Genomic DNA, 25,156 nt, shown 5'->3' with positions numbered 1-25,156 from the left:
ACAATGTTTTACTGTTAAGAGTGTTTAGGCAATTTATATTCAGTGCGATCGTCAATTTGGTTTCATTTAAACCTATCATCTTGCTAATTGCTCCCTATTTTTTCTATCTGTCCTCTGTTCCTTTATTTTTCTCTTTCTTGCCTTCTTTTGGATTAATGGAGTATTTTTTAAATTGTCAATTTTATCTGCATTAAAGGATTAACATGTAAGTTTTGTTTTTATTTTAAAGGATTAACATGTAAGTGGTTGCTTTTAGAGTTTACAACATCAATCTTCAAAGTAACATGGCTTACTTTCAAATAATGTTATACCACTTAATTTATAGAAGGACCTTACAACAATAAATTTTTATTTCCTCCTTCCTCCTGCCTTTGTGCTAATATTGTTATTCATTTTATCTATATGTTACAAACCGCACAATGCATTATTATTGCCTTAACAGTAATATATCTTTTGATGATGATTTAAAGTGAGAAAATATGATTTTATATTCACCCACATGCTTAACATTTTTGTCACTCTTCATTTCTTTATGAAGTCACAAATTTGCATCTGATATTCTTTTCTTCCTGAAAGATTTTAATGTTTCTTATATTGCTAGCCTACTGACAATGAATTCTCAGCTTTGGAATGTCTAGAAAGTTATTTTGTCTTTATGAAAATTTTTCTGCATATAGAGCTTTAGGTTGACAGTTTTTCTTTCCTGTCTTTTTTTTTAAAAAATGCTTCAAATTTCTCTCTCCTTGTCTTCTGTTTTGCATTGTTTCTGATGAGAAGTCTGCTGTCATCTTTGTTTCTCTAAATATAACGTGTATTTATTTTTTAATCTGGTTGCCTTTAAGTTTTTTTCTTTATGTTGGATTTGAACAATTTAATCACATGTCATGTTGTGGTTTTCTACATGCTTCTGTTTGGTGTTTGTTGAATTTGATGGACAGTTGAGGTTCTAGTGTTCATTAAAGTTTAAAACTTGTGTATATTAATTGTTCGATTTTTTTTCTGTATCTCATTTTCCTCCTAGAACTCCAATTATACATATATTAGGCCAAATGATATTGGCCCACATCTCACCAGTTTTGTGTTTTCTGTTTTTAAGCCTTTTTAAAGTTTGTTTTTCAGTTTGGGTAGTTTTAATTGCTCTGTTTTCTGGTTCATTGACAGTTTCTTCTGAAGGGTGTAATCTGCCATTAATCCTATTTGTGTAACTTTCATTTCATATATTACATTTTGAATCTCTAGAAGTTCCATTTGACTGTTTTATTTGCAGCTTGGCTGTTTGTATTTTCTCCATTTCTCTCATCAATGAGCTCTTCCTTTTTCCTACTGTCTTGTACATATTGACAGAATATTTATAAGAGTGATGTTAATATCCATGCTTGCAAATTGTATCATGTCTCATTTATGTGTCTTTCTATGGAATAGTTTACTCCTAATAATATGCCATATTTCCCTTATTGAGTCCAATTTTTTATTGAATGACAGACATTGTAAATTTTATATTATTGATTGATTGTTGGTTTCTATTAATTATCAAAGTTTTTTGTTGTGCAGCTAAATTACTTAGACTCAGTTTGTTCCCTTCTAGGATCATTTTTAAATTTTGTTATGATTAATTTGTCCCCTGTGGCTGTGTGATACACTTCTGAATACTCAATCTGATGTTCCATTTATTAGAAGTTCTTACCTCTTTTGCTGGTTGAAACATGAACTATTTTCTCCCCTGTGTGAGCTTCACAGATTGTCACCCTCTTCTTTCTGGTGTTCCTAATCCAACCTTGGTAGTTTTCTTACACGCATGCAAATATCAGCACACAGTTAAGGACTCATCGACTGGAAGCTTCTTTGGCTCTCTGGAGCTCCCTCTCTATATAACTTCCTTCTTTCCGCTTTGTAAATTCTAGCAGCCTTGGTCCCCTCAAGTGTCACACTTGGTCCCCCTAACCCCACAATATAACCAAGTTTTATTTAAATTTCTTCCTTTTGGAATCATCTTAGAAACTCAGGAAGTAAGCTGGGCCACTCATAAGGTCCTCTTTTTTTGTCTCCTTCTTTCATTTTTCTTTTTTTTTCTGTACTGTCTGAAAGTTTAGTTAAGACATAGGGTAAATCCAGTTCTTGTTTCTGTGTTTTTGTTTGTTTGTTGTTTTATGATGGACAGAGAGAATTTCATATTTCTAAGTGATGACAGTTGCAACGTAATTTCAGGGCTTGGGAGTAGATAGAATGAGTGAAATATATTAAAGTTAAAGGCAAAATTGCTATAACATATGAGCACATTTTAATAACCTGACTTGGAATCACTTCATAGAAGCCTGGAATGCTTTCCAAGTCATTATGAGCCCATCATTTAACTGATTTGTGATTGTCTGATCCAGATGACACTGAATTTCTAAGCATTTATCCAAATAAAAAACCATTTTGGAGTCTCAGAATCAGCTAAATGTTATGCTTTCTAGATATGTTTACCTAAGGCTAAGTTATATTCCCTTTCATTTTGGAAGACCTTTACACAAGCAGTTCATTTTAGTAAGCATACCCACTCACATATTCCTATGAAAGCAATAAAGGTAATTTAAACCCAAATGGTATTTCCATTCAAAATTAATGTAGCCAATTTGCAAATTCGATAGCTTGTTTTAGTTCTCATGTTTTCTGACCTCTCTGAAGCAATTAACAGTGTTGAAAACTATTGGTTAACGTCTCAAAATGTCTTTTTGTTTCTAAGACATCACTCTCTAGGGTTTGAGCTACTGATCTCCTAATTTCCTATTTATCTCCTTCATGATTTTTTTCCAATTTCTTTAAACTCTTTTAATTTTTTAATTGAAATGTTACATACATGCAAATCACTGTGTACACATGCAGTGTGCCCAGCACCCAGATCAAGAAAAAGAACACAGCCTGCACCTTGGATGCCACTTCATGCCCCTTTCCATTCTCTACACCTGACCCCACCCCCATGGGCAAACTTTATTCTGACTCTCAACATCATAGATTAGTTTTTCCTATTTTGATGTCTGATATAAATGGAACAATACAGTGTAAATCCCTTTGGTGTCTTTTCACTTTTCTTCACCATTATAGTTGTGTGATTTATAATATTTTATGTGCAGATTGTTCATTGTTATAGGTATGTAGTGATTCAAGGTGCCAATATATCACGATGTATCAATTTTATTATTGATCGATATTTGGTAAGTTTTCAGTTTGTGACTGTTACAACTAGTTGCTGCTGTAGATATTCCAGCATGTATTTTTTGATGAACATATGCATGTGCTTTTGTTGTATAAATACTTAGGAGTGAAATTATTGAGTCACAGTGCACACATGTGTTCCCTTTAGTAGAGGCTGATAATTTTCCACAGTAACTTTACTGATTTACATTACTACCTGCATTGTTTGAGGGTCTTGTTGCTCCACATTCTTAAGACCCTCAATATATTCTGTCTTTTCCATTGTAGTTATTTTGGTGGATGTGTAGTAGTACCCTGTTGTACTTTTAATTTACTTTTTCTTGATGACCAATGGCATTGAAGCACTTTTTAATGTGCTTATTGGCCATTTACATATTGGCCTTTGTGAAGTGACTGTTCACACCTTGTGTGTGTGTGTGTGTTTTTCTTTTTTGGAGACAAGGTCTCACTGTGTCGCTCAGGCTGGAGTGCAGTGGTGCGATCTCGGCTCACTGCAGCTTCTAATTCTGGGGCTCAGGTGATCCTCCTACCCCTGCCTCCTGAGTAGCTGGGACTACAGGAGCATGCCACCACACCCAGCTAATTTTTGGTAGAGAGAGGTCTTGCTATGTTCCCCAGGCTGGTCTTGAATTTCTGGGCTCAAGCAATCCACACACCTCGGCCTCCAAAAGTGCTGGAATTACAGGCATGAGTTGTAACTTTTTTTGGTCCATTTTTGTTGGATTATCTTTTTATATTGGTGTGTAGGAGTTCATTATGTATTTTGGGTACAAATCTTTTGTCAAATATTTTCCTACCTTATAAAATACTACCTATCCCTGAGGATTTACTTCTGGTTTTTGTCTCTTCTTGTTCTTTACACTTGATATGGTTTGGCTGTGTCCCCACCCAAATCTCATCTTGAATTTCCACATGTTTTGGGAGGGACCCGGTGGGAGGTAATTGAATCATGGGGGCAGGTCATTCCTGTGCTGTTCTCATGATAGTAAGTCTCACGAGATCTGATGGTTGTTATAAGGGGAAGTTTTCCTGCACAAGTTCACTCCCTTTACCTGCTGCCAACCATGTAAGACGTGACTTGCTCCTCCTTGCCTTCCACCAGGATTGTGAGGCTTCCCCAGCCATGTGGAACTGTAAGTCCAATTAAATCCCTTTCTCTTGTAAATTGCCCAGTCTTGGGTATGTCTTTATTAGCAGTGTGAAAACAAACGAATACAACACTTTTCTTGGAATATCTCACCCAATGATAGACTTAAATTTCCCTGGCTGCCAAATCTGCCTCTAGGGTCTTGGACTCCTGTTTCCAATTTGCTATTGGGTGGCCCAAGGACAGTGCCCTCTTTACCTTAGTGAAACTGACATGTTGTTTCCTTTACCAACCAGCTCTGTCTTGTAGGCTCTCTTTGTAATAGTGTAACTGTGCAACTGGGCATGCAAGCAATTACATTTGGCTCATATTGACTTTTTTTATTTTCTTCATTTTCTTCACTCTTATTGCTCCCACATCCCTGCCCACCAATGCTGGTAGGATCATATCAGACATATCCATAATTAGGCCTTTTTTCTCCCTTCTCACCACCAATGCCCAGCTGGCCTAGACCCCCAGCAGAGCAGTCTAGCCAGGCTTTCTGCCTGCAGTCTTCTCTCTCTGTCTACTCAGTGTTTACTTTCTCAAACTTCAATTTGGGAAATTGATTGTTCTTTGTTAAAACTTTCAATGACTCCCTACTTTTTAAAATAGCTTTATTAAAATATAATTTATATACCATAAAAAGAATCCACTTAAAGCATACAGTTTAGTGGTTTTTAGTATATTCACAGATAAGGTGCCTTCACCACAATCAATTTTAGCAGATTTTCATCACTTCAAAAGAAACCCTGTACCTTTTAGCTATCACCCTCCTATCCTGTCCCGTTACCCAGTCCTAACCATAAGTAAGCCATTAATCGACTTTCTGTCTCTACAGATCTCCCTCTTCTGGACATTTCATATGAATGGAGTCATACAGTATGTGGCCTTTTGTGGCTGTAATTGAGGGTCATCCCCATTGTAGCTTGTGCCAGTTCTTCACTCTATTTTATTGCTGAGTGATATCCCATTGTAAGGCTAAGCCACATTTTGCTTACCTATTCTTCAGGGGATAGACATGTAGGCTGTTTCCACCATTGGCCATTATACATAATGCTGCTTTAAACATTTGCTCACAGTTTTGTGTGGACGTATGTTTTCATTTCTCCTCAGTATGTGCCTAATTGTCCTTATTGTCTGCAGGGCTAAGCATGTGCTTTTTAGCTTGGCACCTGACACTCTTTACAATCTTGACTTTATAATCAGCACCCTTCCACACCTTGATTATTAGTGTGTCTGCTGGTCTTGGCACAGTGCCAGATACATGGTAGGTGCTAAAGAGTGTTTCCAAGATAAATGAATCTAAGGAACCTGTAGCTCCCTCTCCTAATCATGCAACACTTTTAGCTATGCACTGAATTTCCTGCTTCCCAGCACATTTTTATTTCTCCCCTGACTGGGACAACTCAATGTCCTAATATTTTTTAAGACTTCTGCCTAGAATGTACTTTTCTTTTCTCCTCTGGAAAGTTGTTTCCATTTTTCATAGGTCAGATTAGTTTCTCTATCACTTATACTTCTGTTGCATTTTGTGAATGTTTCTGTCACAACCTTCGGCAAATAGAATTATAATTGACCTCCCTATGTGAACTAGAGTACCTTTCAGACTAAAATTTCCTTGGCAGTAGTACCAGGACTTGGTCTATCTTGCATTACTGGGCCCTTACACAATACCTGGTACCTAGTAGGTGCTCAATAAATATTATTACATCAGTGAATGCTTGTGTCACTGCCTACTGCAAAATTCCTCCCACATCTCCTCTTTTCACCCTGCCCTGTTTGAATTTTAAGAAAAGCTAAAATATTGATTTATTTTCTTTTTGGTGTAACATTCTTCTTTACGTTTGTCACTGGAGCCTTGGTTATGCCATCTGTTACAGCGATGTAAAATATTGAGAAGTCTGCAACTGAAGAAACAATTCTCCAAGATCCCTCCCATTAGCTCCCTTAGTGTTGGTACCCCAGGATTTTCAACCCTGAATTTCACAAGATTGTGCTGAATGTTTCATTTAGCTTTCTGTTATGAACCCACGGTTATTTTTTAGGAAATTTCACACACACACATAGTTCACATTAATGTTGCCTCTGCCCTTACTGGAGGAAGCAAATGTTACCGTATTAGAGAGCAGGAGGCACTCTATAAAAAGAAGTGCTATTATTTAGGCAGATGGATGGTCCCTTAGATGGAAGAAACAAAAGCTGTTGGAATATAGTTTGGGTTTTCTTTTGCCTGTGGCCATATGATGTGTCTCTTAGAGAATGAGTTTATGTTACATTATTAAACCCTGTGGCATGAAGGAGAAAGACTAATGTAAAATTCTTTAAAAATATAAGAAGAAGTGACAGTAATCCCCCGTAGGTCGCTTATCTCTTTAACTACTAGGATTAAACATTTATTTATCATTTTTTTCCTGCAGTCATTTAAATAATTTCACAAGCTGGCTTGTGGAATGAGATTTTCAATAAGAAACTGTACATTTAATTAAGCAATGTTTCTTGTATACATTTACATTTTTAAAGTCTTGCTATTCTTAACAAGACTACTTTTAGGATACAAGAGGATAAATTCAAATATGACCAAATTTTGCTTAGTTCAAATTACCCACAGTCGGGTTGATAGAAAAATAATGTAGGGAAAAAAATAAAAGAATCCTGGTGGAATTAATTAGCCTTGAAGAGTGACAGTTACCTCATTCCTAACAATATGTTTGGGGTAATGTCAGTTTCTTAGAAAGCTCAAATGTAAAATTACAGTGCTACTATCAGCATTTTTATTTGAGTTGAAAACTGCCATGTTGAACTATTAACTATGCTTCTGATCTGAACCAATTTCTTAGTTAGCAATAATTTTCATATTCTGACTTATGAAGCATTGCTAAAGACTTTAGTTATGGTTGGGAGAGAAAACTATAAAACACTTAGGACTTGATGAACACCCCTGCCTCTCTTCTCTGTGGGTAAGATCTATCACTTGTACAAAACGTATTTTTCTCTGCCACCTTTTGACAAATGGTGTTCACTGTGCTTTGCAGCTTAGCCATAGCCCCAACTGGCCCTGGAGGGCAAACTCTTGGTTTCTGTCAGTGATGGAGACCAAGAGAAAAAGGATGGATGTTTCAAGTAAGATACCTGGAGGATGCTAAATCTTATGGACACAGCTTCCCCTAGATCTGACTTTCCGGAATAAAGGCAGGCATATAATGAAACTAATATAGTGATGTGAAAAGGCCTCACCTATTCTGTATGAGTGTGAAAACTGAAACTTTCGTGAATTGTTGTCTTGGTTCATTTTCTGCTACTAAAACAGAATACACAGACTGAGTAAATTATAAACAACAGAAGTTTATTTGGCTCATGGCTCTGGAGGCTGAGAAGTCCAAGGCCATCAGGTGAGGGTCATCCTAGGTGGAAGGATGGAAGACAGAAGCAAGTGCTCAGGATAGAAAGAAAATGGAGGCAGAATGTATTATTTTATAAGGAGCTCACTCCTGTGATAATGACATTAATCCATTTGTGAGGGATCTGCCTCTTATGAGTCACCTTTTAAAGTTTCCACCTCCCAATACCATTACCCTGGTGATTAAATTTCAACGTGAGTTTTGGCAGGAACATTCAAATCGTGGTATTCTGACCTGGCCTCCCGAAACTTCTAACATACAAAGTGCATTCATTTCATCCCAGTACCCCAAAAGTCTTAACTAATTCCAGCATCAGTTTGAAAGTCCAAAGTCTCATCTGAATCAGATATGAGTGAGACTCAGGCATGATTCATCTAGAGGCAAATTCCCTCCAGCCATGAGCTATGAATCAAAGCAAGCTATCTAATTCCAAAACTCAATGGTGAGACAGGAACAGGATGGACATTCCCATTCCAAAAAGGAGAAAGAGGCAGGAAGAGGTAACAGGTTTCAAGTAAATCTAAAACCCAACAGAGAAAACAACCTTAAGTTTAAAGCTGGATAATAAACCCCTTTAATTACATGTCCCTCACCCGGGGAACACTGGGATGGGGATTGGGTCCCCAGGGCCTCAGGAAAAGTTGCCTTGATGGCTTTGTTGGGCTCTTGGGCTCAGTTCACTCAGCAGCTCTCATGGGTTGGAGTCTTATGTCTGCAGCTCTCCCAGGCTGATGTTATGTGCTGGTAGCTCTACAGTTCTGGGATCTCAGGGCCAGCCCCACTTCCGTGGCTCCACTAGGCATCACTCTAGTGGACAGTCTCTGCTGCAGCTCTGGCCCATTAATTCTTCTCAGCACTGCTCTAATGGGGACTGTTTGTGCTGGCTCCACCTCTAAAACAAGTCTCTGCCCAGGGCCCCAGGCTTTCTGGGAGGTCTTTGAAGTTTAGGTGGAGAAAGCCATGCCCCACAGCTTTTGCATTCTGTGCACCTGCAGAATTAACACAACATGGATGCCACCAAAGTTTATGATTAGTACCTTCCAGAGCAGCAGGTTAAGCCAGGCCTGGGACCACTTGAGCCATGGCTGAGGCAGCTGAGGAATACTTCGTCACAATGCAGCAGACAGGTCCTGAGACAGCTTGGGTAGCAAGCCACGGAGAGTGCCCAGGCCTAGTTATTAGCTCATCTAGTTATTAGATTAATGTCTCTTCTGCCTCCCCCTACTTCTTCCTCTACTGGGACAATCTAAAGTTGGTGCTTAGTGTTTAAACGACTGGTTAAACTAAATGACCATTTAGTTTCTTAACAAGATGTAGTGCTAAAATGCATGAGCTCATTCCACCATACCAAATCTTGACCACCACATGCCATCCTCTATAACTTTCTAACAGTTCTTCCTAATGAAGCTTTCTTTCTAGGATATAGTAGGCCAGGAATCTCATTATACTTGCCCCTCCTCATCCCCACACCAACATATTTATTGATATATTTACTAAACTTAGTTGAAGAATGAAGTTTTGCCATGTGCACTCTAAGGTATATTTGTGCAAGGAGAGACAGCAGTCCTTCCCATCTCTCTTTAGTGAGGTTAGGGGTTAACCTTCTTGGTTTTACTAAATAGAAGTCTACATTCCATATAGGCACACAAGAGCAAGTTTCCTAACGTAACTATGACTCAACACACGTCTCAATGCCCTGCAGGATTCTGTGTCATTGACCACTGTGTTTATACTGATAAACTTTTCTATAGTTGAAGCCTTTGGCCCTGGTAACATTTCCATCCTACATGACACCAATGAAAAGTTAGAGTTTTCATTGGTGCCATATATGGCCTAACAGCCAGAGTGACCCTCAGATCTCACGCCAGTAGTGGACCTGTCAGGTAGATGTCATCTGCCAACATCCCCAAGGAGGTGTAGGTCTTCAAGTGTGAGATCATCCATGTTATTTCCAGCATTGTTGAACAAGACACTTCTTGAGACGCACAGATTGACAATAGCTTTTGATGCTTCCCCTGATCAAGGAGAAAGAGGGTCTTTTCAAGGGCCCATCTACTTTGGGGACATCTACATTGTGTGTCCCTCACAGGGGAGCAGAATTCACATCAGTATGTAGGCTTTCTTGTTCATAGTGGAAGGCGCCACAGTGTGTAAGCATCTCTCTATATCAGGACCTCACTAAAGGCTTTCGTCTGTACCCCCCACCTTCTCTCTCTCTCTCTCTCTCTCTCTCTGTCTCAACTTCTATACAGTCAGTTCCTAAACTGTGAGAGGTAATTCCAATCTACTTAAAAGAAATGTAATTTTGTAAAACAGAAATTCCAAAAATACTTCAAAAGTTTACATTATATTATCAACAGAAGTTTGACATACCACATGAATTATGAGATGGGAAAATGAAAAAAAATGGGGACAGTGAATGCACCAACTAGCATTTACTAAACACACACAGCTTGCTAGGCATTAGGCTTAGGCCTGTGAGCTCATTGAATATATGAAGTTTAACTAAAAATCAAAATGTTTATATAATAAATGTTAGATTCTTACATGAGTATGTTTTCATAAAACAAACTACACATTGTCACTGTCCAGATTCAGTGGGTTCCCAAAAACATAACAGCCTGAGAGTCTTAGTTGTGTCATTGCTTTATTCAATGTAATAATTATTGCTTGTAAAAATGTTTTAATCCAGTGATAATCCAGATTTAGTACTTTCTTCCATCTTGGTGTATTTTATTTATTGCTCATGCTCTGTTGGGGAGCTTACATGGGATGTTAGTTGGCACTTTCTGATTACTTTATTTAAAACAGAAAAACATTTCAGAAAGGCATGGTTGTAGATGGTAACTAGCAGAGCCTCATTTGATGTTTCATGTTGAGTTACCTGAAGGGAGATGCTCAGAGGAAGAGTTGCATGCAGAAGGCCTCCTGGGAGTGTATTCTCAAGACACACATCAGCAAGGATGTGAGGAAGGCAGAATGAGTGGAGGGAGAAGCTTCTCTGCAATGCTCTGATGATAGCGGTCTCAGGTGGGATGCACCTTCAGCGTTGTTGCAACTTAATACAAGGGGGCCAGGCTTGTGGAGCCACCTTTGACCAGTCATTCCCTGAAGGCCTCAGACAAGGCAGTTCCCTGTAACTGGGGCTGGTTCCCAGTGTAGGACTCAACATAGGACCTTTCCAGCTGCTTTGGGGCAGGGTGCATTGGCGCTAAAGAGGAAATCTGAAGGGAGCCCCACAGTGTCCACCAAGTGGCAGCAGGGAAGAACATGCTGTGAGTAGAGTCAACCACATCTATTCAGCCTTGTGCCAATGCTTGGATGCTGTGCTTCCTAACAGCAGGGTGGAGACCACCCGCTACCCTCACATTTAGTGAGCAGGTTAAATCTTATTATAAGATGAGTCCAATCACCTTTGTAAATAGTGTTAATTTCTTCGTCTCTTTCTTACCAAATCATGTCAATTAACTAAAGGTAAAGTGAGGGGCACATGTATTTTATCACATAGACTTAGTAGCAACCCCAGCACATAGCAGGAGCCTGTAACCCCTCAGCTCCATACCCCGGAGAAACACTAGATCTGGAAGCACAGGCCATAGACCCACGCTATACAGAGCTGCCTCTAATCCCCAAACAAATGAGGGGGACTGTTATGCCACATTTGGTTCTAAGATGAGAAAACATAAAACTCTCAAAAGCCTTCATCAGAAAGACTGAATCTATTTCTGCCACCTCCTAGCCCTGCTTTCTTGCTCGAGTGACAGCCTGTATCCTGTGTCCTTGGTCAAGTGACAGCCCTGTGAATCTCCATGTCATCTTCTGCAAAGTGGAGCCTTTATTTACCTAGCAGAGCTGTTGTTCATCTCGAGTGTTATAAGGTTGTCTGGTATGAAGTACTATGAGGCATACAATAAATGTTATTCTCACTTCTGACCAATGAAGTTCATTCGAAATATCTGGGGCTTCTCTTCTCTCTTACAAATATAGGTATGCACCTGCTTTAGAAAGTCATGGAGAAGCTCAGATGTGTGACAAGTAGGCCTTCATTATATTTATAAATCTTTTATTTAACTTGTAAATTCTGGAAGTCACATTTTATTTCTTCACATAACCAACACTCCAGAAACACTTGTTATTGGCCCTTAAATGAATTAAAAAGCCAAATGTGTATGAACACATTTGCTGATATTTACTTGTAGAAGTGAAAAGAGAAACAATTTAAATGAAAAGAGCAGAAAAACAGTTCATAAGAATATGTATAAATTGTGCATTCACTGATATTTACTTGTGAAGTCTGTATAGAACCATGGAATAATGTAGATGATGTATAAGAGAATGAAACAGTTATAAAAATGGTACATTTTATGTATGTACACTTTAACATGATATAATTATATAGATAAGGCATGGAGGCAGGTGGACCATAAGGTAAATGTAAAAATCAAAACAGACACTGTAGGCTGGTGGAGTTGAGTCATGCTTTTGTCAAAATTCTCTTTATTGTTATGTCCTATTTTAAATAAAAAGTGTATTATTGATTTGACATTGTATTTTATGATAATGGTGCTTTTTTATGCCTTACTCTACAAAGAACTTAAATTTACAAGAAAAAAAAAACCATCAAAATTGGGCAAAGGATATAAACAGACACTTCTCAAAAGAAGACATTTATGCAGCCAACAAACGTGAAAAAAAGCTCATCATCACTGGTATTAGAGAAATGCAAATCAAAGCCACAGTGAGATACCATCTCATGCCAGTTAGAATGGTGACCATTAAAAAGTCAGGAAACAACAGATGCTGGAGAGGATGTGGAGAAATAGGAACGCTTTAACACTGTTGGTGGGAGTGTAAATTAGTTCAACCATTGTGGAAGACAGTGTGGAGATTCCTCAAGGATCTAGAACCAGAAATACCATTTGACCCAGCAATCCCATTACTGGGTATACACCCAAAAGATTATAAATTATTCTACTATAAAGACACATGCACACATATGTTTATTGTGGCACTATTCACAGTAGCAAAGACTTGGAACCAACCCAAATGCCCATCGATGATAGACTGGATAAAGAAAATGTGGCACATACACACCATGGAATACTATGCAGCCATAAAAAAGGATGAGTTCATATCCTTTGCAGGGATGTAGATGAAGCCAGAAACCATCATTCTCAACAAACTAACACAGGAACAGAAAACCAAACACCGTGTGTTCTCACTCATAAGTGGGAGTTGAACAATGAGAACACATGGACACAGGGAGGGGAACATCACACATCAGGGCCTGTTGGGGTTGGGGGACTAGGGGAGGAAGAGCATTAGGAGAAATACCTAATGTAGATGACGGGTTGATGGGTGCAGCAAACCATCATGGCACGTGTATACCTATGTGACAAAACTGCACATTCTTCACATGTATCCCAGAACTTAAAGTATAATAAAAAATAATAAAATGTTTTACATGTGATTTTCAATTTTAATTAAAAACGTGGCGAATTTCATTCCATAATAACCCTCAGTGAACCTAGTAAAGAGCAATTTGATCCCAGCAACAAGATCTAGGCATTCACACATTCAGCTTCCCTTTACTGAGAGTCCAGTGAGAGCTGGGCTCTATGCTCCAGGTAATAGTGAGAGTAAATTAAAACCTTGTCCTCATGAGGCTTATCTCTAGTGGCAGAAGATAGACAATAAGTGAATACAAAATATATACAGTCCAATGGTGGTCAGTGTGGGGAGAGAACAGGGTTTGGGGCATGAGGCAAAAAACCAATCTATTAAAAATTAACATCCAGGATAACTTAACAGTTTGTGTACAAAATGCGAAATTAGGATGGCACCTTATTTTTTAGTATCAGCCTATCTGCTCACAGCATTTTGAGAAAATTTGAATTATTTGGTTTTATCTGAGCCTGTGCCTCATGATTAATTTTCAGGGTAACTTTCTGAGGCCAGACATTGAACTGCAAATGTCAAAGGCATGTTTTACTTACCCATGGATCCCTGTGTTGTCTTCTTGCAGTTTTCAGTGAAGACCTACACTCCAGCCTCTACTTTGTCAATGCATCTCTGCAAGAGGTAGTGTTTGCCAGCACCACGGGGACTCTGGTGCCCTGCCCCGCAGCAGGCATCCCTCCTGTGACTCTCAGATGGTACCTAGCCACGGGCGAGGAGATCTACGATGTCCCCGGGATCCGCCACGTCCACCCCAACGGCACTCTCCAAATTTTCCCCTTCCCTCCTTCAAGCTTCAGTACCTTAATCCATGATAATACTTATTATTGCACAGCTGAAAATCCTTCAGGGAAAATTAGAAGTCAGGATGTCCACATCAAGGCTGGTGAGTACAGCTCTGGGCTTTGTTTTTTCTGTGCCTGCTTGGGGTGGGAGGATAATGACAATGACAAATAGCAAAATGCCATCGCAGCAGAGAACCAATGAAAACCCCATCATCAGTTCATTCTGACCTTGCTGATGACTTCTTTAAGATCTCCTTGTTTAGATTTCAAAGTGCCTTACATTGTTGGAACCAAACCTTGAAAGAAAGCAGTGATTAGCAAGTTGGCAAGTTCTAACATCCCAGCCTCCTTATATTTTGTCTAATTTGATACTCTAATTCAAATTTTCAGTGTCTCAAACCCAGTGTGTTTGCCTCCACCCCTCCTTTTTCCCACTTGCTCTTCCCCTACCCCATCCTAGGGGAGGAGAAAGAGAGAAAAAAAAATGACAAATGGTTGAGCTGGAATAAAACCATAGCATCAAGATGTACTGTTATGGAAACAGAATCAATCTAATATCCTTGCTTTCCTTGCGAAATAGAAAGGCTATTTTAACATTTTTGACTGTATCACATGTTGCTGAAATGTTGTCAGTACATAAATCCTGAATGGGCTATGTTCCTTTTAACAACATATTGTGTCTTTTTTTAATCACCATTGCTACAAGTCAACCCAGGAAAGAATACTGCCTGAGATACACAGACATCAAGGGCTATATATACAGGACAGATTGTGTGGTTCTATAGATTTAACAAAGCCCTGCAAAACAAACTCACAGCTAGACTCCTGTTAGCAAACAGCATTTTAATTTTTTTAAGTCTAGCTCTGAAATACTTGTGTAGACTGACATAATATAATAGCAGGGCAAAGAGAATGTGACTTTGATTTTTTTCTTATACACCAGGTAGCTGGGGGGAGCTTTGCAATAATTTCTTCAGTAAGTGAGTAGGTGCTGGTAGAAGACATCACAACATGAGAAAAATATGAGGTGTTTCTGAATTCCTGCATATGATCTCTTTGATGTAAGCCATCAAACATTAGACTATGACTCATGCTGCTAGCTAGTCATTTTCCCAACTATATTTTGATCTTTGTGACATGCTCATGAATTCCAAGACCTGCATGAGAATTCACATAAGAAAGAAAAAAAGGATTGTCTTTAATCAAGATATATGAAAATTTGATGTGTCAAATAATTACAATGCAATTTGTATAGGGACCTCTAAACCTGACAAACAGGGAGATATAGTGAATGACTTTTACTGGGAAGACTGCACATTTTAATGATGTATTATAAAAGCGTATTTATAATCTACAAAACACCACTTATAGGGAAACCTAGAATTTCAAACAGCTCTATTTGTATGTATTAATCCATTATGTCTGCCTTGGATTTTCTGTCAGATAAAGGAATGAAATGTTTACTCCTGTTTTAACTATCATCTTCTAAATTAGTCATAGAATTCATTGTTTTTGCATGACACTGAAAGTTTTAGAGCATGGAAATTGCATCATCTTGTCTGGCATCTGTGCTACCTGCCTCTTCCTACCTAGTTGTGCTTTTACTCTTTATGTGCTGGCGTTCTTGACATCTGAAACCGTATGGACTATGAATCCAGCATATAGATGACTACTGTATCAGTTTGAACATATAAGATGGGCAGTCATATTACCCAAATCACATTTCTCTCCTGATTTCATTTTGCTTTTTATTATGAACACATAATGGTTATAATAATCTTTTAGGTTGTTCACTGGATACTTGAAAATCTTTTTTCATCCTGTTTATGTAAATGTGAGTACAGAACTGGAAGCTTGTTAAAAAGACAGATGAAGGGCATAAAAGCTACCCTTTGACAGCTGAAGGGTAGGTTTGAGGACAATGACTACTCACTCACAGGGTATCCTCTTCTGTATCAGGTCATCCTAAATGTCTAAATATCCCTGTAGATTGGTGTTTGGATTTTCCTGGAATAAGCTATTAGGTAGAATGACTTCATAATCTTTTCTTTGGCAGCACAAGGGATTCTCATTCTTAATTTTCAGCAATTTTGACCTAGGTCTGGGTGCTAGCAATTGAAGGAAGGTTTACTCATCATGTCTCATTAATCATCAATCCTAGTTCTAACATAAGAAATTTTCTTGCCTGTTCTAAGGGCTGGAATGCAGGTGGGCCACTTGAGACAGTATTGCTCCTTACCCAGGCTGCCTTTGCTACATAGCAAGTAGCAATCAGCCGCCCGATCCTGGGCAAGTCAGAAGATTTCTCATGATTGTTTTCTCCTTAGCAAACTGTGCTTTTTTTTTTTTTTTTTTTTGGAGACAGAGTCTTGCTCAGTCGCCCAGGCTGGAGTGCAGTGGCGCGATCTCGGCTCACTGCGAGCTCTGCCTCCCGGGTTCACGCCATTCTCCTGCCTCAGCCTCCTGTGTAGCTGGGACTACAGGCGCCCGCCACCACACCTGGCTAATTTTTTTTGTATTTTTAGTAGAGACGGGGTTTCACCGTGTTAGCCAGGATGGTCTCCATCTCCTCGTGATCCGCCCGCCTCGGCCTCCCAAAGTGCTGGGATTACAGGCGTGAGCCACCGCGCCCGGCTGCAAACTGTGCTTTCTAACGTTTGACTAGGACTTTTGCTTGTGGCCGAGATGGAGGTGCGGGAGCCACATTTACCCTTTTATCTGAAACAACCAAAAACCAGTGTCCTGAGGCTGATACGGTTTAACTCTATGTCCGCATCCAAATCTCATCTTGAATGATAATCCCCATAATCCCCATGGGTCCTGGGAGGGACCCAGAGGAAGGTCACTGAATCATGGGGTAGGTTTCCCCCATTCTGTTCTCGTGAGAGTGAGTGAGTCTCACGAGATCTGATGGTTTTATAGGCATCTGGCACTTCCGTTGCTTGCATTCATTCTCTCTCTTGCCACCCTGTGAAGAGGTGCCTTATGCCGTAATTGTGTGTTTCCTGAAGCCTCCCCAGCCAGTCAGAACTGTGAGTTAATTAATCGTCTTTTCTTTATAAATTACCCAGTCTTGAGTATTTCTTCATAGCAGTGTGAGAACGGACTAATACAACCAACCAAAAAAACAAACAACAAAAAATGCAGACAAAATATCTGAAGCAACCATTTTCAAGACTGGACCTCAGGCAGAGGAAAGCAGTCCTTAAGGAGCTGGAAATAAGATGTGTCCTATGGATTGCCTTATGCTTCGGGATAAAGAATATCAAAATCTGCACATAAATTTGTATAGCAACTTTATTCATAATTGCCAAAAAATGGAAGCAACAAAGATGTTCTTCAGTATGTGAGTGGATGGGGATAAAGAATCTCTCCTTGGTTAACTTTGGAAAGGCTCCTCTGAGCCCTCCTCTCAACTAGTTCTCAACCTTAGCTTTTCATGTCTGGTCTCTTGTCCCCAGCTTTAGCAAGAATCCTGCTAAATCATCCCCTTACTCTTGATACTTGATCACTCTTAATATCCGATCAAGTTCTTCCTGTCCCATCTTTGATGTATACATGTTTGGCCTGACATTAGCAAGAATCTTTTAGGCCAGTTTAGCAAGAATCCTCATCCCTTGATGTCTCCTCTTTCTAATTTTCCACCCACTGATCCCCTCACTGTGTTCATTGGCTATAAACCCTCACTTATCCTTGTTGAATATGAAGTTGAATTACCCTTCCCTATTACACTCATCATGGATGACTCCCACTGGAACAGACATGAATATAATCTTCCTTATCTTTTTAATAAGTGTTAGAACATTTTTTCTGTTTTTTAATTTTTTTGAGAGGATATCTCCCTCTCTTGTCCAGGTCGGAGTGCAGTGGTGGGATCATGGCTCACTGCAGCCTCAACTTCTGAGCTCAGGTGATTCACCTCAGCCGATTCACCTCAGCCTCCCAAGTAGCTGCGGCTACAGGCATAAGTCACCATACCTGGCTAATTAAAAAAAAAAAAAAAAAATTGTAAAGCGTATTCTCACTGTGTTGCCCAGGCTGGTCTCAAATTTCTGGGCTCAAGCCATCTGCCTGCCTCGGCCTCCCAAAGTGTTGGGATTACAGGAATGAGCCACAGGGCCCAGCTCCAATTTTTCTTTAACATTAGACAAATTATAGTATAAAATGAAGTATTAGCCATAGAAAAAGTGTGCTATCAAGCTATGAAAAGATATGGGGGAAATTTAAATGCCTGTTACTAGGTGAAAGAAGCCAGTCTGGAAAAGCGACGTAGTATACCCTTCCACCTACTTGACATTCTGGAAGAGATAAACTAGAGAGGCAGTAGAAAGATCAGTAGTTTCCAGGGGATAGTCAGGAGGGAGCGAGGGTTGAACAGATGGAGCACAGGGGATTTTTAGGGCAGTGTATGATACTGTAATGGTGATACCTGCCATTATGCATAGAACTTACAACATAGAGTGAAACTTAATGTGAACTATGGACTTTAGTTAATAATAATAATGTATAAATATGAGTTTATTGTCACAAATGTATCACACTAGTGCAAGATGCTAATAATGAAAGAAATTAAAGGAGGTGGCAAGAAGGAGAATATGGGAACCTGCTTTGAACTTTTCTCTAAACCTACAACTGCTCTAAAAAAAAATCAAGTTTATTCAAAAAAATGAAAACATACTTCAAGCAGCTTAATGACAAATTAAGCCCCAAGGGAAGGGATGGTGAGATTTAAAAAGAAGTGGAAAAATGCAGGCCAAAATTTTCCAAATTTGTTGAAAACTATAAACCCACAGATCCAAGGAGCTCAACAAACCCCAAGCTCAAGACATGTGAAGAAAGAATGCACAAAGGCACATCATAATATAATAAAATTGCTCAGAGCAATAATAAAATATCAAAAGCAGCTACAGAAGAAAGGCATATTACACACAAAGGAACAAAGATAAGAATGACAGCAGACAGGATTTTTGTTGTTGCTGTTGGGTGTGTGTTTGTGTGTGGATGTGTGTATATGTGTGTTTTATGAGACAGGGCCTTGCTCTGTCAACCAGGCTGGGGTGCAGTGAGGTGATCATCGCTCACTGCAGCCTCAACTTCCCTGGCTCAAGTGATCCTCGCACCTCAGCCTCCCAAGTAGTTGGGACCAGAGGTGCGTGCCGCCACATCAGGCTGATTTTTATTTTTATTTTTGTAGAGATGGAATCTTGCTATGTTGCCCAGGCTGGTCTCTAACTCCTGGGCTCAAGAAGTTGCCCCGTCTTGGCCTCCCAGAGTGCTGGGATTATAGGCAAGAGTGGAAGTAAATTTACAAAATAATGGTGAAATGAAGGCTTTCTCAGACACAAAATAACAGAAAGTTTATTATCAGCTGAATCCCACTACAAGAAATCTTAAAGGAAGTTCTAGAATCAGAAGAAAAAAATGACACCTGATCAAATCTTAGATCTACTCAAAGGAAAGAACTGCAATGAAAATGGTAACTACATGAGTGTCTAAATCAGATTTTTTTAAAATTGCAATATTTTAAAAAATAATTGGCTATTTAGACAAAAATAATAACAGTGTCTTAGGTAGTTTGTAACATAGGTAGAAGTAAAACTTATGGCAACAATAGCATTAAGGCCTACAGTGAAGACATGGGAGTGTAATATTGGAGGTTATTTTGCTATATGTGAAGTTGTATAATGTCACCTGAATATAGATGGTGATAAGTTACAAATGTATACTACAAAACCTAAAGCAACCTCTAAAATAACAAAACAGAGTTATAGCTAATAAGCCCACAAAGGAGAAAAAAATAGAATCATTAAAAAATCCTCAATCCAAAACAAAGAAGAAAATGATAAGAAAAAGGAAACATGGTAAAAAAAATGTATATATCAAATAGCAAAATGATAAACTTAACCGCATCAATATCCACATTAAATTTAAATGTTCCAGTAATCTGAATTATAAGGCAGAAATTGCCAGATTGGATTTAACACTGCTTAAAAGAAACATTCTTTAAATACAAAGGCACAAATAGCTTAAAAGTAAAAGGATAAAAATATGATATACCATCCTCATCAAATCAAATCAACCTAATTAAAATAAAACATTGAAAGAAAGCTAGAATAGCCACATTAATATTAAGCAAAGTGTATTTCCAAAGACACTTTGTTTGCTCAAAGCATCTTGCATTAGTGTGATACATTTGTGACAATAAACTCATATGTATACATTATTATTAACTAAAATCCATAGTTCACATTAAGTTTCACTCTATGTTGTAAGTTCTATGCATAAAGGCAGGTATCACCATTACAGTATCATACAGGACAGTTTCACTGCCCTAAAAATCCCCTGTGCTCAGAGCTAAAGCAGTTCATTTCATAATGTAAAGGGGGGTGGTTAAGCAGATATGACTATTGTAAATGTTTATGTACCCAACAACAAAACTTCAAAATACATAAAGTAAAAACGGATAGAACTGCAATGAGAATCAGACATATCAAAAATTATAGCCAGAGATTTCAATACTCCTAGTTCAATAATTGGTAGAAGTAGACAGAAAATCAGTAAGAATAAAAAAACCCATGAATGACACTATCAATCTATTTGATGTAATTGACCTTTAAATAAAGAACATTCTATCCAACAACAGCACAATATAAATTCTCTTCTGAGACACACAGACATTTACTGATATAGACCATACTCAGAGCAATAAAATAAATCTCAGATAAATTTGTTTTAAATTCAAGCTGTATAAAATATGTTGTTTGATCATAATGAAATTAAATCACTAACAAGAACATCTCTGAGAAATAACCAAGTATTTGAATACTAAATAACACACTTTTAAATGATCTATGTCAAAAAAAATTCAGAAGAAAATTTGAAGAAGGAAATTAGAAAGTTTTTTCAGCTGAATAAAAAATGAACACACAATATATATGAATTTGGGGAGTGCCACTAAAAAAATAGGGAGATTTTATTGCTCTAAAAAACTTATATTAGAAATTTTAAAAAATGTCTTAAATAGTGGTCTCAGCATCCATTTTAAACTGAAAAAGAGGATAAAACTAAAAACATAAGCAGAAAGCAAACAAGATCAGAATGGAGATCAATAAATTATAAAACAGAAAGAAACAATAGAGGAAATCTATGAAACTAAAAGTTAGTTCTTTAAAAAAAATTGTTAAAATTGGTGTGTTTTTGGCCAGAAAAGTGAGAGTGTTGGTAAATGACTAATACCAAGAATGAGGGAGATAATGTCACTTTATCTTCTACAGGTATTAAAATGGTACTAAGAGAACATTAAGAAAAGTAGATGAAATAAAATATTTTTTGAGGAACACAAACTAGCAAGACTCACTCAAGGAAAAACACATAAACTGAATAGCCCTATATCTATTAAATAATTTAAATTTATTGGTAAAAATTTTCTACAGTAAAATTCCTGGCTCAAATGGCTTCACTATTGAGTTCTACTAATCTTTTAAGAAAGAAATAATAATTTTGGCCAGGCACAGTGGCTCATGCCTGTAATCCCAGCACTTTTGGGAGACCAAGGCAGGAGAATCACTTGAAGTCAGGAGTTCACGACCAGCCTGGCCAACATGGTGAAAATCCATCTCTACTAAAAACACAAAAATCAGTCAAGTGTGGTGACACATGCCTCTAGTCCCAGCTACTTGGGAGACTGAGACAGGAGAATTGCTTGAACCCAGGAGGTGAAGGTTACAGTAAGCCAAGATTGTGCCACTGCATTCCAGCCTGTGTGACAAAATGAGGGAGACTCCATCTCAAAAAAAAAAAAAAAAAAAAGAAAGAAATAATAAAAATTATAAACAAATTCTTCCAGAAAATTGAGAGTATTTCCCAAATCATTTTATGAGGTTAGCATTACCCTAATACATAAACAAGACAATAAGGAAACTAAAGACAAGTATCTCTTCTGACTATGCATGTAAAAATTCTAAAAATTTAACAAATTGAATCCAACAACATATAAAAGGAATAATACATTATGACCACAAAGGCTTATATTCATAATGCAAGGTGAGTTTCACATTTGAAAATTAATCAGTGTAAACCATGTGATCATTTCAACAGACACAGAAAAGCATTGATGAAACCCAACATCCACTAATGATTAAAAGAACTCTCAGAAAACCATCAATAGAAAGGAACTTCCTCAATCTGATAAAAAGCAACTACGAAAATCCTGCTATAGCGAACGTCATACTTGTCAAAGATTAAATGTTTTCAGCCCCAAATGAAGAACAATATCAAAGCGTATGCTCTCACCACTTCTATTCTACATTGTACTGGAGGGTCTATCCTGTGCAATATGACGTGTTATAAGCAGATGTGCTGTGACCCAGACCTTCTTGTTTTATTTCTAGAGCATAGGCAAAGTAGATTTGTCATAATTTTTAAGTAGATTTGTCATAATTCTAAGAAATAATTTTAGAATTATTGACATGGTAAATGAGCATTGACTTCATCTTAGTCATCAGCTGCATTAGCCCTTAACAAGAATCAGCTTGCTTTTTGAAGCATTGAGGCTAGGCATTGACTTCTCCTCTCTAGCTATGAAAATCCTGGATGGCATTTTCTTTTAATAGAAGGATATCTTCTGTACATTGAAAATATATTGTTTAGGGCAGCCACTTTCATCGATGACATTAGCTGGAGCTTCTAGATAACCTGCTGCAGTTTCTCCATCAGCACTTGCTGCTTTACCATGCGTTTGTATGTTATAAAGATTGCTTCTTTCTTCAAATCTCAGTAGCCAACCTCTGCTAGCTTCCAGTGTTTCTTCTGCAGCTTTCTCACCCCTCTAAGCCTCCCTGGAATTGAAGAGAGCTAAGCACTTAGTTTGATTTAGGCTTTTGCTTAAGGCAGTGTTGTGGCTAGTTTAATCATCTCTCCAGATCTTCTATCTACTCAAATTTTCTCCACCACCAATAAGGTAGTTTCGCTTTCTTATCATTTGTTCGCTGAAGTAGCACTTTTCATTTCCTTCAAGAACTTTTCCTGTGTATTTACAACTTGGCTAAATGCACAAAAGGCCTAGCTTTCAGCCTGTCTTAGCTTTTGATATGCCTTCATCACTAAGTTTAATCATTTCTATATTTTGATTTAAAGTAAGAGACATGAGACCATTTCTTTCACATGAATACTTAAAGGCCATTGTAGGGTCATTTATTGATTTAATTTCAGTATTGTTGTGTCTCAAAAAAAGGGATGCTTGAGGAGAGGGAGAAAGATGGAAAATGGCATGTCAGTGAGGTGGGCAGAGCACATATGACCTGTATTGATTAAGTTTGCTATCTTCTGTAAATGTGGTTTGTGGCTCCGCAAAACAATTACAATAGTAATATCAAAGATCACTGATCAATGATCACCGTAACAGATATGGATGAAATTGGAAATCATCATTCTCAGTAAACTATCGCAAGAACAAAAAACCAAACACCGCATATTCTCACTCATAGGTGGGAATTGAACAATGAGAACACATGGTCACAGGAAGGGGAACATCACACTTCGGGGACTGTTGTGGGGTGGGGGGAGGGGGGAGGGATAGCATTGGGAGATATACCTAATGCTAGATGACGAGTTGGTGGGTGCAGCGCACCAGCATGGCACATGTATACATATGTAACTTACCTGCACGTTGCGCACATGTACCATAGAGCCTAAAGTATAATAATAATAATAAAAAGGAAAAAAAAGACAAAAATAATAATAATAATAATAATAATTTTAAAAGTTTGAAATATTGTAAGCATTACCAAAATGTGACACAGAGACACAAAGTGAGTTCATGCTGCTGGAAAAATGGTGCTGATAGAGTTGCATGATGCAGGGTTTCCACAAATCTTCAACTTGTAAAAAACGTAATCTCTCTGAAGTACAATAAAATGAGTATTTCATGTAAGAAATGCACATACAGCCATCCAGATGCAAAGAATGGACTCAGAGACACGAAGAACAGCAGAAGCGACTCTTTTTTTTTTTTTTTTTTTTTTTTAAGACAGAGTCTCGCTCTGTCGCCCAGGCTGGAGTGCAATGGCACGATCTCAGCTCACTGCAACCTCTGCCTCCCGGATGCAAGTGATTCTCCTGCCTCAGCCGCACTAGTAGCTGGGATTACAAGCATGCGCCACCACGCCTGGCTAATTTTTGTATTTTTAGTAGAGATGGGGTTTCGCCATGTTGGCCAGGCTGGTCTTGAACTCCTGACCTCAGGTGATCTGCCCCCCTCGGCTTCCCAAAGTGCTAGGATTACGGATGTGAGCCAGTGCACCCAGCCTAAGCAAGACTTTTGATGGCGGACTTTTAATGCAAGCTCAGGCGCCTGGTAGGCAGGCACACCCAGGGCAGGTAGAGCAGGTAATTTATCGCCTAGCAAGCAAGTCCCTCCCCCAGTTCCTCATTGGTTGAGTACTATGGAGTTACAATCTTCCTGGACATCGCCTAAGTTTCATTATCCCCCTTTTAAAGTTATAACCCAATCCCCTTCCCTGCTTAAGTTTTGATTTCCCAATAACAAAACTTTCTTTCCTTTTATGGGCTGACCCCTCCTCTACATTCTGTTTGCTTATCATGACCTTCTAGGTGCATGAGCCATGCAATCTGTTACATCTGCAGACTGGCTGCCAGTGCTTAGATTTACTATGCCTTGAAAATGGACCATTTAAAATGTTTTCTCACATTCGGTGCTCTCAATGTAGACCAACTGTGTGATCTCTTGGTCAATAAATAAGCCGTGTGTGTGTAATCAAAGTAAAGTTGATTTCAGTTTTAAATAACTTCTTATAACTATAAGATGCTTTTTGTAAGCTTCATGGTAACCGCAAAGTAAAAACCTATAGTAGATATGCTAAAAATGTAAAGAAGTATGAAAGAAATTGAAGAGGACACGCACACACACACAATGGAAAGATATTTCATGCTCATTGATTGGAAGAATTAATATTGTTAAAATATCTGTACTACTCAAAGTGATCTGCAGATTCAAGGCCATCCCTACCAATGACATTCTTCACAGAAATAGTAAAAAAAAAAAAAAAAAAAAAAAAATCCTTAACTTTGTATGAAGCCACAAAAGACTCCAAAATGCTAAAGCAATCCTGAGCAAAAAGAACAAAGCTGTAGGTATCACACAATCTAATTTCAAAGAATACTACACAGGTGTA

The 25,156-nt window shown here is 38.3% G+C and overlaps 1 protein-coding gene across 1 annotated transcript in view; it reads left to right on the top strand.

Moving 5' to 3' along the window:
• Positions 1–25,156, top strand: part of DSCAM (DS cell adhesion molecule) — an 828,718-nt gene that overhangs the window by 127,304 nt on the left and 676,258 nt on the right. The window contains exon 2 of the mRNA XM_054468799.2: positions 13,748–14,065. Coding sequence (XP_054324774.1) covers positions 13,748–14,065 — 318 coding nt within the window. The remainder of the gene's footprint in view (positions 1–13,747; positions 14,066–25,156) is intronic.

The sequence above is a fragment of the Pongo pygmaeus genome, chromosome 22 (assembly GCF_028885625.2).
Source record: "Pongo pygmaeus isolate AG05252 chromosome 22, NHGRI_mPonPyg2-v2.0_pri, whole genome shotgun sequence".
Classification (NCBI taxonomy): Eukaryota; Metazoa; Chordata; class Mammalia; order Primates; family Hominidae; genus Pongo; species Pongo pygmaeus.
This window is presented reverse-complemented; position numbering and strand designations above follow the sequence as displayed.